The 15,683-nt window shown below is 41.6% G+C and overlaps 1 protein-coding gene across 2 annotated transcripts in view; it reads left to right on the top strand.

Annotated features, from left to right (window-relative positions):
* Nucleotides 1-14,576, top strand: part of PAPSS2 (3'-phosphoadenosine 5'-phosphosulfate synthase 2) — a 47,344-nt gene extending 32,768 nt beyond the window's left edge. The window contains exons 7-13 of one of the 2 annotated variants that reach the window (XM_081189632.1): nucleotides 204-315; nucleotides 1,375-1,404; nucleotides 5,990-6,195; nucleotides 7,561-7,696; nucleotides 8,745-9,013; nucleotides 10,159-10,388; nucleotides 11,305-14,576. In XM_081189632.1, the coding sequence (XP_081045758.1) occupies nucleotides 204-315; nucleotides 1,375-1,404; nucleotides 5,990-6,195; nucleotides 7,561-7,696; nucleotides 8,745-9,013; nucleotides 10,159-10,388; nucleotides 11,305-11,446 (1,125 nt within the window). In that variant the 3' untranslated portion in view covers nucleotides 11,447-14,576. The remainder of the gene's footprint in view (nucleotides 1-203; nucleotides 316-1,374; nucleotides 1,405-5,989; nucleotides 6,196-7,560; nucleotides 7,697-8,744; nucleotides 9,014-10,158; nucleotides 10,389-11,304) is intronic. The other variant, XM_081189633.1, reaches the window with a different exon arrangement.
* Nucleotides 14,577-15,683: the final 1,107 nt, after the last annotated feature.

The raw sequence follows: 15,683 nt of genomic DNA, 5'->3' as shown, positions 1-15,683 counted from the left end.
TTTTTAGTAATTGGGCCTGTATTTTAGTACTGGAAATGTAGTCACTTTTATCTAAGAAAATATTTTTTTGGGGGGGCCACACAAGAATTGGGGACACTCCATTGTATTTAATCAGAAAGTAATTTGCAATACCTAAAAGTGTGAAAACAGGCAGTCTTTACTTGTCTTGTAAATCTGCCATATGGTGTTCTCTTTTTTTTCAGTTGGATCTGCAGTGGGTTCAAGTCCTAAGTGAAGGTTGGGCCAGCCCATTGAAAGGGTTTATGCGGGAGAAAGAATACTTGCAAGTTATCCATTTTGGCACCTTGCTTGATGGTATGATTTGCCGGTTCCTACACTTTGTCGTTAGAGCTTTTGCCTGCCTATATGCACATTGCGGGTTATTCAGCAGAAGAAATCAGTTCAGAACACTTACCTGTTGAGGTGACTGGAGCATAGCTTTTGAATGAAACAGTTCACATTACTGCTGTATTGGGAGATGTGGAAAAAACCTGCTGATCACACACAGGTGCATCTATGCCAGATTCTGGGCATGTCCAGTTGAACTAGACCTAGCCTCACTCCCAAGGGCCACAGAAAACGCACAAAGCCTAAGGCTTTGTTTTGGGGGAGCATTTCAGTCATACAAGCTTTCCTCTTTATTTCCCAAGTCACTGGGCTTTAAAATGCTATTTGTGGTGTAATGGATAGAGTATTGGTCTAGGAAACCTTGGATTCAAACATGCATGAATCTCACTTACTGGGCATAATGCAACAAAAGTTAGTTGTAACTAAATTCCACTGAAACCTAGAGCTGAAAGTAGTTTAAGAGATGCTTTAATTCCCATGGGGTATGCACACATTTCTCATGTCCCACCATTGCTCCCTGAAAATAGGATTCGCAGGGTTTTGTTTTGTTTTTTTGAAAGCATACACAACCTGGAAATCTTAGGAAAGTGGAATGGAGCCCTCTTCACTTCAGTCCTATTCCACTGCTTGCCATAATATTTATTTGCAAAGAACCTTCGTGAGATAACACATGTGATCTTTTAATCTTGCCTACTATATGGAGTTGTTGTTATTAACATAAAATAGGAAAACCTCAGAGCCCTTATCATGTGCAACTAGCGGCCCCAAATAAAAACCTACATTCTCACCTGCATAAAAGGACAGATTCAGTCAGTGGGTTCCAGCCTTGCATCATAATACAGCACAGGATGCACAACTGCACCTGCGTTAGCTGCAGCCTTGAGAACCTTTTCCTCTCTTCCTGCATTGGTCTGAATGAAGCAAGAGGATGTTGAGGGCTAGAACATCAAATTGAAGTTATTTGCCTGGGGGTGGGGGGGTGGGCCAGTTAAAATATGGTTGATAACTGTGCTTATATTTTGCCAGGAAGGGGTAGAGTTGATATATCCGAGCTTGGTACGTATTCAGTTGTTTTCTTCCCCCACTATGGTATGAAAATAATTACAGTTATGAGATTTTCATTTAAAAAGTTAGAAAATGTATGTTATAGAAATGAAATTTTGATGTAGAGGGCTGCAATCCGTTACGAGTATATTCGTGATCCAACCAGTTACCAGTACCAGGTTCCTCAAGCATTTTTATTGGCTGGGAAAGGATATGTCTTAATTGGCTTTGATCCCTGATTGGCAAAGCTCTTATTAATTTCCATAGATCAGGCTTGCACTCAGTTCTTTTGTTTAAGGCGATTCCTCAGTGAATATTAGCCATATGCAGCTTGTCAACCACTGACCCACATGCAGCTCTCCAGTCCCATACGCTGAATATTTGATGATAAGACCATTGGCGGAATCCGCAGTTTTATCTCTAAAATCTATATATTTCCAAAGAGCTTTCGATAAAACTTAAATAAAAATGCATCTGGTTGAATTGCACTATGAATATATTAAAAGTTCCTGATTATGCATGGATTAAATATGGGTGACCTATAGACATTGTAAGTATAAAATTTAAAATAAGGTCAGCAGAATCTGCACGGTGGCTTGGATTCAAAGGTTCCCCCTCCGTGAGCAGAAAACCTCTTTTGATCATGGAAGGGCTGTGGAAGAGCGTTGCACAAGAACAGTTCTTCTGTTTCCGCAATACCATTTGCTATTATTGCTCTGGATTCCATACATTAACTGGTTTTACTTTACATCCCTGACATATGTGCAAAGCAAGCCCTCGCAGCTGGAATGCAGAAAAGCACTTACAGCAGCCACTTGCAAACACAGCTATTTAAAATCCCCAAGCACCAAGAGCCAAGCAAGCCTGGCTTTCCTAATGTTTGTTAAGTGGCTATTGCAAGCACTTTTCAATGGAGACATGTTTGCTCTCCAGCCATGATGTCATACTTTCCAGGGATGAATGGCATGTGTCCAATGTAGTTGCACAATTTATTTGGATACTGCAATGTAGTCCAAGATACTTTATTGCATTAGACCTTCAGCTTGTACCCCAGCCATTAAGGCTTGCTTCGCCCAAATGTAAAGGATTTAAATAAAGTCTTCAAAGAACAGTACTAATCACTGTACTTGCTTTTTGCTAGTGCGTCTTTGGATCCAACCCATAACCAGGATGATCAGATGGATAATCTCAAGGATAGTTAGAGTAGTGCAAATAATCACCAAATCCATTAAAATTTTACTTTGAAATTGTAATGAAAATCACATGCATTCAATGGTTAAAACTGCCATGATACTTCATTTCAAATTTGTCATTGATTATATTTTTTATAAACTGAAACCTTCAAAAAAAGTTTTAATATGTTTGCGAGCGTTAAAAACAACCACCAGCTAAAAAAAATTGGGTAAGTTTACTAGAGGGTATAGTTTTTACAAAGTAAATGTTGTGTTTGAACAACAGCAAAACAAAACTGATTGTAAATATAGGAACACTGGATGCACAACAAAACAGAAAGGCAAAGTGATATTTTGATGCTAAGAAGTGGCGTAAACTCAGCATGTGATAGCCAACATTAATCACAGTCTGAGTAGACCTATTGAAATAAATGAATTTACATAACTCTGAGTAGGTCTTAGGTCTTACTCAGTATTGCACATACTTGAATGAGCAAGAGCATGAGTAACAGGGTTTTTTAGTGTGTGGGGGGTGGATATGCATTTTGAAAATGTGCATTTGGAAAAATAATGTGCATTTGGAAATATAATGTGCATTTGGAAAAATTGGTGTGAGGGATGAGACATGTTAGGTATATTTGTTTATTAAGCACATAACTGTGTTGAGGGCAATATGAACACAATCATGTAAGGAAAGAATGCACTGAGTTTCCATATTACCGTATTAAAAGACGTTTTTCTCTGGGGCTTTTTTCTCTTTGCTGCACCTTCATCTTTGAGAAGATAATGCTTCTTTGCATCCTTGTAAATACTCTCAAAGTACTCCTGTTTTGTGCCTTAAGGCCTGTGTCACACCCTGTGTTCCTTCTTCAGTCTATTCAAACACAGCTGGTGTTTTGATATTCTATTATATATTTTGATGTTATAATGATGTTATGTTGTAATGGATGTATAGCTAGAAGTATTTTGTTTCCACAAATTGTTGGGTCCTGCTTTTCATTTTGAGTCCAGTGTTTGCACTTACCAGCCTTTTGGTGCTGGCACGATGGGTTTTGGTAGCAAATATACGGGTGAGGATTGCAGAAGGGTTCTTGCAAATTGATGACCCTACAAAGAATTTGACCTTGCCCTTCAAATCCATGGAGTACACACTCTCAGCACGAAATGGCCCAATTTTTCATTAATGAAAACATAGTTCACATGTATGTATATATGTATGGATACATATCTTGGAGGAGTGCTACACTCACCATTTTCCTTCCCCCACTGCATGAAAGACAAATATCTAACTTCAGCTGGGTATGACAGGCAGAGGAGATCCAGTCAGTGAACTACCGTAATCCAGAGAACTCCCTAATAATTTATTAATCCCTTTTGGTTTTGCTCACTAAACTCCTCTTTTTCCTAGTCAGGCCTTTCAGTTGACGAGACCAAATATAGGCCTGGACTGAGTCTGAGGCAGACCTTCTAAAAACACTTGGCAGCTTAATTCTGCAGACAAAATACAGCTATGGCAGAAGAAATTGAGCAGGCCACTCTGCTGATTTGAGAGCACACTGAACTGAACTGAACTGTCAGTCTTGCTATGGCTGTGCTGTAGCTCCACTGAGTCACCTACTTGAAGGAGCAATTTGTACAGAGTTTATGGCTATATATGTCATTTGATCAGTGTAGCGATCATATGTCCTCTTTTTCCAGGCCACTTCCTCTTTTTCATGGGTAGAGTCATCCTAGAGATCCATAATTAAAAGTAGAAGTTGGCAAATGTCTCCTCTTTTTTCGCTCTTCAAAATATGGCAATCCTACAAATTTATAGATAAATTTTGCTGCAAAATCAAAGAAAACAAACCTTAGTTTAAAAAAGAAGAGACTAGCTACTGGTGAAGAGCAAAGGTCCGAAGATCACTCATATAAAATGCTAGCGATTATATGAGTCTTTGAAGCAATCAGCAAACAAACCAGTAATCATTACAAGACATCATATCGTTCTGAACTCTGGTTCTGAACTAAGGGATTCACTTTGTCCTTGATCCAGGAGTTGCACAGCCACTCCTAAGTGTTCCTGTGTGTTTTCCCCCATTTGCTCCTGTAAGAGGGCACAGTACTGTGTGCATAAAGGGATGTTGACACAGAGCTCCTCCTATTGAAGTGGATGAACAAATCTACTTGCACCTGAATGCTCATGCCTTGTGGCAACATACAAGGAACAGTGTGCATGGATCTGTAACATTCTAAATAAAAACAACAACTTGAAAGTCCAATTAGGAGGTAGATATTGCATCCTCTAACATCTTTGTTGAGGTTGATGTTGTACCAACAAACTGTAGTGGTATGCAAGGGTGTTTGTTTTTTACAAGGTGAATAAACTTTTTATTTAGTAGCTCATTTGGTGCCCAACCTTTCAAGTCAGTTCAAGTTAAGTCCAAAGTATGAGATTATGCCATGCAGTGTACTCTCTTGTGACTTCCCGTTCTTTGGTGTTATTTAACCTGGTTTTAATCACAGATTTAATGTAAAATGTTTTTCATTGCTCTGATGCTTTAATTATTGCAAATGGTTTTTTATTGCATTTTGAAGGGTTATTGATTTTAGTGCTTCAGTGCAAATTGCCCTTGGAGCAGAAACACTAAAAGGTTCATTTATAAAACAAATACATTTCACCTCTAATCTCTGTGCTATGACTCAGAGCGCCCTTCACCATTGGGTGTGTCAACTGTGACAGCTCCTGGACAGAGACAACCTTAGCAAAGTGATCCATTCTCTGCTAACCTACAGATTAGACTACTGCAGTTGTCTTTGAAGACTGTTTGGAAGCTACAATTAGTTCAAAATATGGTTGTTAGACTGTGAACTGGGGCAGTTGATTGGGAGGTGTCTCGGCATGGAGAAATTGGATGGGGACAAGTTTTTTTCTCTCTTTTACATATCAATTTCTGGATCTGTTTTTAATTGCTGCTGTTTTTATCCTGGGGGTCCCACCCTTTTCTTTTCTTTTCTTTTCTTTTCTTTTCTTTTCTTTTCTTTTCTTTTCTTTTCTTCCCTGGGTGTTTTGTTTTAACATTAAAGCATGATATATAGATAGATAGATAGATAGATAGATAGATAGATAGATAGATGATAGATAGATAGATAGATAGATAGATAGATAGATAGATAGAATAAGTGAATCGCCAATGCCTACAATTGGTGACAAGGACCTTCTCGTTTCAGTGCTTCCAGATGAGCAACTTAACCATCCTTTTCACATATCTGTGTGCCCTGCCCCATCTTGTTGAGCCACAGCTCTGATCATCAGTGGCTATTGGCCATGCTAGCTGGAGCTGGAGCCCAGCAACATCTGTGGAGCCATCCCTGATGAATTTTTATATTTTATTTCAATTAACTCACTCTCTCTCTCTCTATATATATATAATTTCTTTCAACAGATGGGGTTATTAACCTGACCATTCCAATTGTACTACCAATAACTGCGGAAGACAAGAAACGCCTGGAAGGATGCAATGCATTTACACTGGAGTACAATGGGCGGAGGGTGGCCATACTGCAAAATCCAGAATTTTTTGAGCACAGGAAAGAAGAACGTTGCGCACGTGTTTGGGGGACCACATGTGCAAAGCACCCGCATGTAAAGGCAAGTGATCACAGAATAAGTTCCTCTATTTCTGTGGTGATGAATATGAGCAACCTTTCTACCTATTTAGGTTGATAGCTCTGCATCACTTCAATAGAAAACATAAATTCTGCTGCAGCAAGAACTAGGGCCTCCTCGGGAGTGGCCCCAGGACTCTTTCAAGAGGTGCGGTTGCATACCCTCCTCCAACGGCAATGTAAAAGCTCACTCACTTATCAGGGAAAACTTTGGGGTTTCAGTAGCCACTTGCTATGTTTTGAAACTGCTCACAACATTTCTATTTCGGGACAGGTGAGAAAGGCGATACAGTCGCATTTGTAATTACACTGGGCGCTTTTCAACTAAATTATGGTGCTAGTGCAAGGATTTGCACTAGTGCATGGGTTGTCCCCCCACGTGCCACTTACATCATTTCCAGTTGTGCTCTGGAGGATTAGTGGAACCCCCAGAACAGATTTAGGGGGTTTAGGAGAGGGTGAGATCATTCCATTTCACAGGGAGAAATGCCTGTGCTGACAGAACAATATGCTTAATGCTACATTGAATACAACACATGGTTGTTGTTGTTTACTGTAGCTATTAATACTGGGTTTTTAAATGCCTTGAGCTTTTCTTTTTTTAAAATGAAGGTTGGCAAGGTTTGAAATAAATACATCTTTGTATTAGGAGCTAAAGATAGCAAGTTTCGTAAGAAGGAAGTATGCAGAAGTCTCAATGGCTATTTTGCACCAGTCCACCTCCCACCCCCTGGCCTTTTGAATGGCTGCTGGGGTTGCTGAAGGCTTGTGCCTTCCAGCTAAGCCTGAGCCTTTGCACCTCTCACCTAAGCACTGCTTGAAAATTGAAAAATTGAAAGGATGGCAGCGCATGGGGGTGGGGACAGATTAGAATGCACCAGTGAGAACAGAATCTGCCCTCCCTGGCATGCTCAGGGCTCCATATGTCCCTCCTTCCAACCTAGTTCCTGGAAAATCTTTCTGAACTGATTGCAAAATAAAGTTTATGAATTAGAAGCTAGCAACAGTAGATAATCTCTACTGTAAATAGGCAAAGTTCTGAGATCTAAGTATATAGCAATATGGCCATGAAATCAAAATTTTCAAGCAATGTTTTTCTAAACATGCAGCTGGGACAGGAGATGCGAAAGTTGTCATTCTCTGCTTCAAATTATCTTGAACTTTCTTGAACTGCCTGGAAGCCACAGTTTGCCTGCCACTCCTGCTACATTTCTGCTTTTTAAGCAGTCAGCACCACAAAACCTCTTCGATAAACTCCCTCCTTCATTTTACCATGGATAACAGCTGTAATCCCACAGTTACATTAGAAGTATCATTTTGCCTTAATTAACTGTGGCGTCTTTGATAGATGGTGATGGAAAGTGGAGACTGGTTGGCTGGTGGAGACCTCCTTGTATTAGAGAGAATTAAGTGGAATGATGGGCTGGACCAATACCGCTTGACTCCCTTGGAGCTGAGACAGAAGTTCACAGAAATGAATGCTGGTAAGTGTTTGCATTTGCAACATTGCTTGTACCATGTGGCAGGGAGCAGGGCCTTCTCCCTGGTGGTTCCAACACTCTGGAACCAGATGTCCTGCAAGTGTTGAGGAACATATATAAACCACACTGATCCAATACAATATGTTGCCTGCTGCTGAGCCCAAGTGGCGTCTCCCACTAAAGTAACATGTTAAAAAGATTTGCACCATCCAGGTACCAATTCCTGCCTTCATCTATTCCCACCCTCCAGGAGTTCTGCCGAAGCAAACGGTTTGACCCTGCTCTTTGGTCCACTGAGACTAACACAGTGGTGGCTGTCCTGTCCTTCCAAATGATGGGACAGCAGCATTTTTGAAGCCTGAGAAAGACAGTAAAACAGGAGTTTTCCTGAGCGCATAGCTGGCGTTGAGCAGCTCTGTTGGAGAGCAATGTTTAAGAGAGGTTCTGATTTAGGATGCTGAATTTTCTTATTAGGATGGTTGTTCCTGATGTGCAGATTTGCAAGTGTCTCTGTGACGGCTTTATTGTTCTTTTATTAGGATTTTTGTTGTTGTGCAAGTCAAGAGATGTTGAAAATGAGGCGGACCATAAAATGTTTAGAAATGAAAACAATGTGATTCTCTCTTTCATTGGGGGGGGGGGGGAGAGAATGAAAAGTTATGTTCTTTGGATCGTGCCTTGGGGGAAAAAAAAGTTCCCTACTATAGAAAGTCAAAGGCCTCCCAGGAGTGAATGATATTCATGCTAGAATTCCAGTGCTGATGTTGGCTTTATTAACAGGAAAGGGGAACCAGCAGTCAGGGATGATAGGAATTACAGTCCAGCAACATCCAATGTGGAAGGGTGCAGGTTCCCCATCCCTACTTTATAACAACCCTGGTTTAGGGATCTGTGTGTGTATGTTTTATATTATTATTAAGCCTGTAAATATTAAAAGCTGCTGTGTTTAATGTAGGTCCATATCATCTACTTTTCACTGCTTAGCATCGTGGTGCAGTTTTGCATGTCCTGGATCCTCCCACATCTGCATTTCCCACTTCTTACATTTCAGATGCGGTGTTTGCTTTCCAGCTGCGCAACCCTGTGCACAACGGACATGCCCTGCTGATGCAGGATACCAAACGGCGCCTCCTTGAGAGGGGCTATAAGCATCCTGTGCTGCTCTTGCACCCTCTCGGGGGATGGACCAAGGATGATGATGTGCCCCTCGAGTGGCGCATGAAGCAGCATGCTGCAGTGCTGGAGGAGCACGTGCTGGATCCAAAGTCCACCATTGTGGCCATTTTCCCTTCTCCAATGTTGTATGCTGGACCAACAGAGGTATGCATCGTTTTGCTGTCCTCCTCTGCTTCTCCCTACAATGGGATTCTTTTCCTTTTAAATTATTTCTCTTAAGTCTTGGGAATTCCCTGGGAATTGTAGCTGCAGTGATGGGGACTACAAATCTCCAACAGAACATGATCAATGCCCTCACTAACAGAACAATCCTGTGCATACTTAGTTGAGAGGGGCTTATTCTCAAGTAAATGTGTATAGGATTTTCGCCTAAAGTATTATTTCCAGGATTCTTTGGAGATAAACATTGCAAACTGGTGCAAAACCATTGTAAGCTCAAAAGGGCTTACAAATATCAGTGAGAAGACAGTCGCAGCCCTCAAGCTCACTATAAAGGTAAAGGGACCCCTGACTATTAGGTCCAGTCATGACTGACTCTGGGGTTGCAGCGCTCATCTCGCTTTATTGGCCGAGGGAGCCGGCGTACAGCTTCCGGGTCACGTTGCCAGCATGACTAAGCCGCTTCTGGCTACCAGAGCAGTTCACGGAAACGCCGTTTACCTTCCCACCAGAGCGGTACCTATTTATCTACTTGCACTTTGACGTGCTTTTGAACTGCTAGGTTGGCAGGAGCAGGGACTGAGCAACGGGAACTCCCTCCATGGTGGGAATTCAAACCGCCGACCTTCTGATCAGCAAGTCCTAGGCTGTGTGGTTTAACCCACAGCGCCACCTGCGTCCCCAGGCTCACTATAGATGCAACACAAAAGAGGGGTTGGGAGGGAGCAGGCAAAATCAAGTTCAGGCACTAATTCTTAGTTACAGGGATTTTGTGGTGAGCATATGGAGCAGGGGACAAATGGAAAGGGGAGTAAAATTGCTGATCTTCCAGCAAAGCCGAGGGAGAAGTCCTGTAGCCTGTCTTTTCTCCTCTCCTATAGTGTGATGGAATGGCTGCTGAAAGTTGAGGGAGGAGCATGAATTTGTTATGGGTTTTCATCCAACCCTCCTTGGAAGTTTTTAAGCAGAGGTTGGATGGCCATCTGTCGTGGATGCTTTAGCTGAGATTCCTGCATTGCAGGGAGTTGTGGACTTTCAAGTCTACCATTCTATGATCCCTCAAAGTTTTTTCAGCCAAACTCAATCCATCCACCCATCCGTCAAACTCTAATCCTGTGGCGTGTCCTCAGGTCCAGTGGCACTGTCGGGCTCGGATGATTGCTGGAGCCAATTTCTACATTGTGGGCCGAGATCCGGCCGGTATGCCTCACCCAGAGACCAAGAAAGATCTGTACGAACCCACACAAGGTGGGAAGGTGCTCAGCATGGCTCCAGGACTGAACTCTGTGGAAATAATTCCCTTCCGAGTAGCAGCATACAGCATAGTACAAAAGGCGATGGTCTTCTATGATCCGGACAGGTAAGTGACACAGTAAAGGACCACCTGTAGCAGAGGCTTAGTGGTTTTCTAATGGCTTACCTAGGCCTATGTGCTCATTTGCATCAGAAACGGTTCTTTCCCACATTCTCCTCCTCATGAACTATGATGAGACTTCAAATGAAATAGCATGAGATATGTTGAAAGGCAATTGAAGCCTCACAGATGAAGAAAAGTATATGTTGTTAATTCAAATTGCTCAAAACTGTGAGGAGGCTCATTTTGCAGCATGTGAAAATGTTTGAAAAATCTGTTTCTGGGTCTTGGATTAGCCAGTATGTTGAAATATAACTGCCTGTAGCTGCATGGCAGCTCGCTCCGTCCAAGATTCATTTTGGAAAATTACAAAATCAGAGTTTGCAAAAAGACCTGCCCAGTCGATAAGCGCCCATAGAGAAATAGCACAGCGAACATTATGTTCTGGTTCATGGGCTTGATTTGCTCCTGCGTGATATTGTGAAGCACAACCTTGAAATCTGGGTTTCAGTTCTAGGATTCTTGGAGAGGCCATTGCAACCATATTCATCTCGTTTGTATGTTCATTAAGATGAACCGAAAAGTTGCAACTTCTGTGTGTTGCTGCTGGTATTTCATTCTTTCTACAGTCATACCTTGGAAGTCGAACAGAATCCGTTCCAGAAGTCTCTTCGACTTCCAGAACATTCAGAAACCAAAGCACGGCTTCTGATTGGCCGCAGGAAGCTCCTGCAGCCAACCGGAAGCCGTGGAAGCCCTGTCGGATGTTGGGCTTCCAAAAATAGTTCGCAAACCAGAACACTAATTTCTGGGGTTGTGGCGTTCGGGAGCCAAAATGTTCGAGAACTACCGTAAGCTGTTCGAAAACCAAGGCAGAACTGTATTTGTAATGTCTTCATGGATAACTTTTTTTGCTTACTAGGCACAATGAATTTGACTTCATTTCTGGCACACGCATGAGGAAGCTGGCTCGTGAAGGCGAAAACCCCCCTGAAGGATTCATGGCGCCGAAAGCTTGGAAAGTGTTAACTGAGTACTACATGTCACTGGGAAAAAATAATTAATTTTGCTTTTATCCAAGTGCGTCTTGGTTTTTAAAGATGGGCTCTTTCAGTTGATTTATATGCTGTTCTACATCTTCTAATTTGAAATTTTCTGCTGTTTGTGGGCATTTTCTTCCCAGCTTTCCCGTCTCTGAAGTTATTAGGAAATTTCCTCTTAATTTCAAAGGAAAGCCATAGAAGAGATTTTATTGTACATATATATATATATAAAGAGAAAGATTATGGGAGTCCAAAGCCATATACTGATTTACCACAGCCTTTCAAAAGAGGTTGTCTGAACTGTGCAGAATTATGCAGCTGAAAAATTTGGAGTTATTTATCTGTTCTTCTTTGTTGCTTTTAATTAATTGCATGGAGCAAGCTGGGGATGAAGTTGGACTTTTGCTCCTCCTCCTCCTGAGCAGCACTAAGTGGGAAGTTTACTTTCTGCCTAACTTTGGCATGGCCTTTCATATCCCTTTTAGCGGGTTGATGCGACATTGTTTTTTAAATTATGGTGATTATTAATAAACACCAGCATCCTGATTCATCTGCAGAAACCCTCATAATTCCACATCAGATTTCTCCCATCATCTCAAATCAATTTTCAAACTGTTGCAAGCAATTTGGAGAGTCCTGGGAAGTTGATTTAACACTTAGCAGGGGTTGCAGGGCCAGCTCAGAGCACTTTGTTGTCTGAGGCAGAACAGCAAACAGTGCCCTGCCCTCCAGTTCAAAGTGCATAGTATCCAAAGCCAGTCAAGTTATTTTGGCACCTGAGACAGAAAATTCGCTGTACAGCTCAGTTGGTTAGAGCATGATGCTGATAAATCCAACATCGCAGGTTTGATCATTGTTCTACTTTTGAACTCCTAGATTTTTACACATTGGACGGTAAACATTGCAGGTGCCATGAGGGAACTAGGGTGTTGTGGTCTGAAGTTGATACCATGAATCCATTGCTGAGGTTTGTCTGCCGCATTCAATATGTGAAGCTCTTTGGAACAGCCTGGAACTTTTATTGAATCCAAGCTTTTTAAGTGAATCCCTAGCCTTCATGAATGCAGACTGGATGTTGTATTGGCAAAGATTGTTCCATAATGCAGAACAGATCAGCCATCCCTGGGGCTATATGGGAATTCCAGCTGCTAGTCATATTCTCACAATTTAGTAATAGTTGCACTAAACCTCATTGAGGTTTCTGGTTAATCTAAGGTTCTTCCAAAATGTGATCTAGGCATTCAAGTGTATAATATTTGTTATACAAATATTAATACGCTTACAAAAGCAGTGGTTGTTTGCGCCAGTGCTTCAGTCAATTGTGACTGCATATGAAATTTATTATGAGACTTTAGCATGGGGGGGGGGGAGAAAGCATGATATATTCCTTCTCTTCAGTCTTAACTGCTGTAGTTAAAATAAAAAAGGCACTTGAAGCCCAACACTGAGTTAGGCACAAGAGCTAGCACACTGGTATTAGTCCACCTTATTCTTTCAGAATAGTAACTAAATATTTCCCTTGTCTGCTAAAAATGCTTTTTAACAGTGCATTCCTATGCATGCTAACTCAGAAGTCTCATTAAGTTTAATGCCGCTTACTCTCGGGTGCATATAGGATTGCTGCCTTAATTTCTTCCACATGTGAACATTGTTCATATGGAATACAAAGAGAAATGTATTTTGTAGCCCACGTAGATTTTACATTCAAATTACAGATTCTGGAACCGTAGCATGTGCTTTGGTCATGAAAAGCATCCATAGATTTAGAAGAGGAACCAGATGCTCTTCTGTAAGCAGAGAGAGTCCCATCTATTTGTCTTGGAGAGGACAGCTTATCTGCAGAATTCACAAAATGCTGGTGGTAGTATTAGTAGTTGGATTTAAGATAACACAAGCCCATTGAAGTCAATTTCACCAAATCCACCTGATCTGAATGTTATTCAGTCGTACAAGGGACAGAGCACAAAAACAGGCAGTACTTCTGTATGTAAAGTTTCTGTAAAAGTTAAGAGCAGGTTAATGACAGTACAGGGGGTCCAAACCCTTCTCCCATGTGAGCAGATTGCATATGTGGGACTCCCTCCTTTCCTGCTCTTCTTCTGATTAGTCTTCCTCCCAACATGTTGAGAGCTGAGCTGGCCCAACAGAGGCCCTAGGCCAGGGCATGGACCGGATCGCGCCCAAACTTTGGCCAAGTGTTTAAGTCAAATACAAATTGCAAACTTAAAAACAACATCTGCCTTTCCATCTGTCTTATCTAGGAATGAAATAATATGGTTTCTAAAGATTGTGAAATGATGTTCTTATTTCCTGTAGCAATCATGCAACAAACACATCTTTACTGTCTCAAAATCGTATTTGAGAATGCCTTTAAACGGTTCCAGCTTTTAAAGTTTTGGAATCCTCATGACAAAATCCCAAAAGTATAGTAGGGCTGCATCCAAAAGTTGTTCTGTTGGCGCAAGGACTTTTGCTTGTGCACTGGAACTCCTCCTCCCCCTGTGCACCCCAAATGTGTTATAGTGGTTCCTCCAAAACTCCGGAACAGATTTGTGGTTGGAGGTGCGGCAGCTTTCAGGAAGAGAAAGAGGAAGGGGAAGTTCCGTTGTGCAAACAGAAGTCCTTGGGCTGATGGGATGACTTGGTCAGATACAGCCCATGTGTTCTTACAACTTGTGTGAAACAAATGCAGCCACTGGGCAGAGAGAATCAGCTGTTTTTGCTGTACAACAGGCTGCATGGGATCTGCAGCAAACTGCAATGAATTAACTAGAGATTGAAAATCAGCTAATGTATATTAACAAGAGTGCCTTTTATATCCAAGCCCTCTGGAAGGGACCTTGAAGATAGAAACGATCTTGCCATTTTATAATTTAATTGATATTTTAAATAGTGTTTATATATTTCTTTTCTTTTTAACCTTATACTACTATATCCATTGCCATCAGTTCAAATATATATGGGGTACTACTCCTTTTAAATAGTTAAAAGAAGAATATTCTGTAATATTTTATAGCATATTTATTACAGACACGAGACTGGAATGTATGCCTTAGCTGATATACATATCTTGATTAAAATGTCTTCTGAATTTCGTATTCTACTACTAGAATTTGCTTTTAATATCAATAAATATTTCTATGTTTAACTATTTCCCGACATTTCTTATTTATCAAAGGCCAAAACCTGCTGCCTACTGTCTGCTACCCCAAAAGCCATTGGCTAAGATGCTGTGATGTCATGGAATGTTCTGTGTGGCACTGTATCATGCTCAGTGTGAAGTTGCCAGCGGCAGAATGTTGTCAGAGTCCAACTTGGAAGAAAGCGAACTTCATTTACATAGGCAGAAGAGCTATGTGCTGTTACTAGGAGGCAGGAACAAACAGGATGTGCAGAGTGAAGGCCGAGAACAGAATAGGAAGCAATCACATGGCAAGCTTTTGCTAAAAAGCATGATGTTAAGTATTTTAAATCAAAAGGAGAGCTAATGGAGTCAGTAAGATGATTCCATGGAAATGTCTCAGAAGTACTGAGCAGAAGCACAGAGAGCTGAGGAAAAAACCCAAAGGCGAGACAGAAACCTCTGGCAGCTGATTTTCCCCTGCTGCTTCGTTATGGCAACACTATCACTGGAATGAAGTAACCTGGTTTTAACCTGGTTTGAAGGGGGAAGATGGCTATATGGAATGAGACTGGAACTTCAGGTAGGGAGGGCTTTGCACTGAGACTGGGTTACATGTTCTACAAACCCAACTCTTCTCCACTTATTCCCCACTTGTCTCACATTCAAACAACCAGTTTGCACATGACAGGTTGTGCTTGGGCAGCCCAAGAATGTGCAGAACGAACTGGGCTTGAAGCACGCATGCAGCTATGTCCAGTCCCTATGCTCTGTCATCCACCACAGGTGGGTGAGGCATAGATGCATGGAAGGATGTACGTAAAAGTCCAATCCAGGCAATAGGCTTTTGACATACGGTGAGGGGACATGTGCTAACCTGAGCCCTGCTCTTGTGCCTTGCCATATGTAAAAGTCACACAGCAAATCAGCATGAAATGGTCCAAGACCTCTAGTGGCTTATATAATTCTTTTAAGGGAGAAAAACGAGCTCCTCTTTAATGAAAAATGAGATTAGGAAGGGGGGGAGTGGAAGTTATTTTTCCATGTACACACTTCGGAGATTTAACTGCTCACTTGAAGGACAAGCACCTTTTGGACAAGGTTAAGTGTTTTAAGCTCTAGAGCTCTGTAATACAA

This window comes from Podarcis bocagei (assembly GCF_964188305.1).
Source record: "Podarcis bocagei genome assembly, chromosome: 4".
NCBI lineage: Eukaryota > Metazoa > Chordata > Lepidosauria > Squamata > Lacertidae > Podarcis > Podarcis bocagei.
The sequence above is the reverse complement of the archived record's forward strand: the minus strand, read 5'-3'. Positions and strand labels throughout refer to the sequence as shown.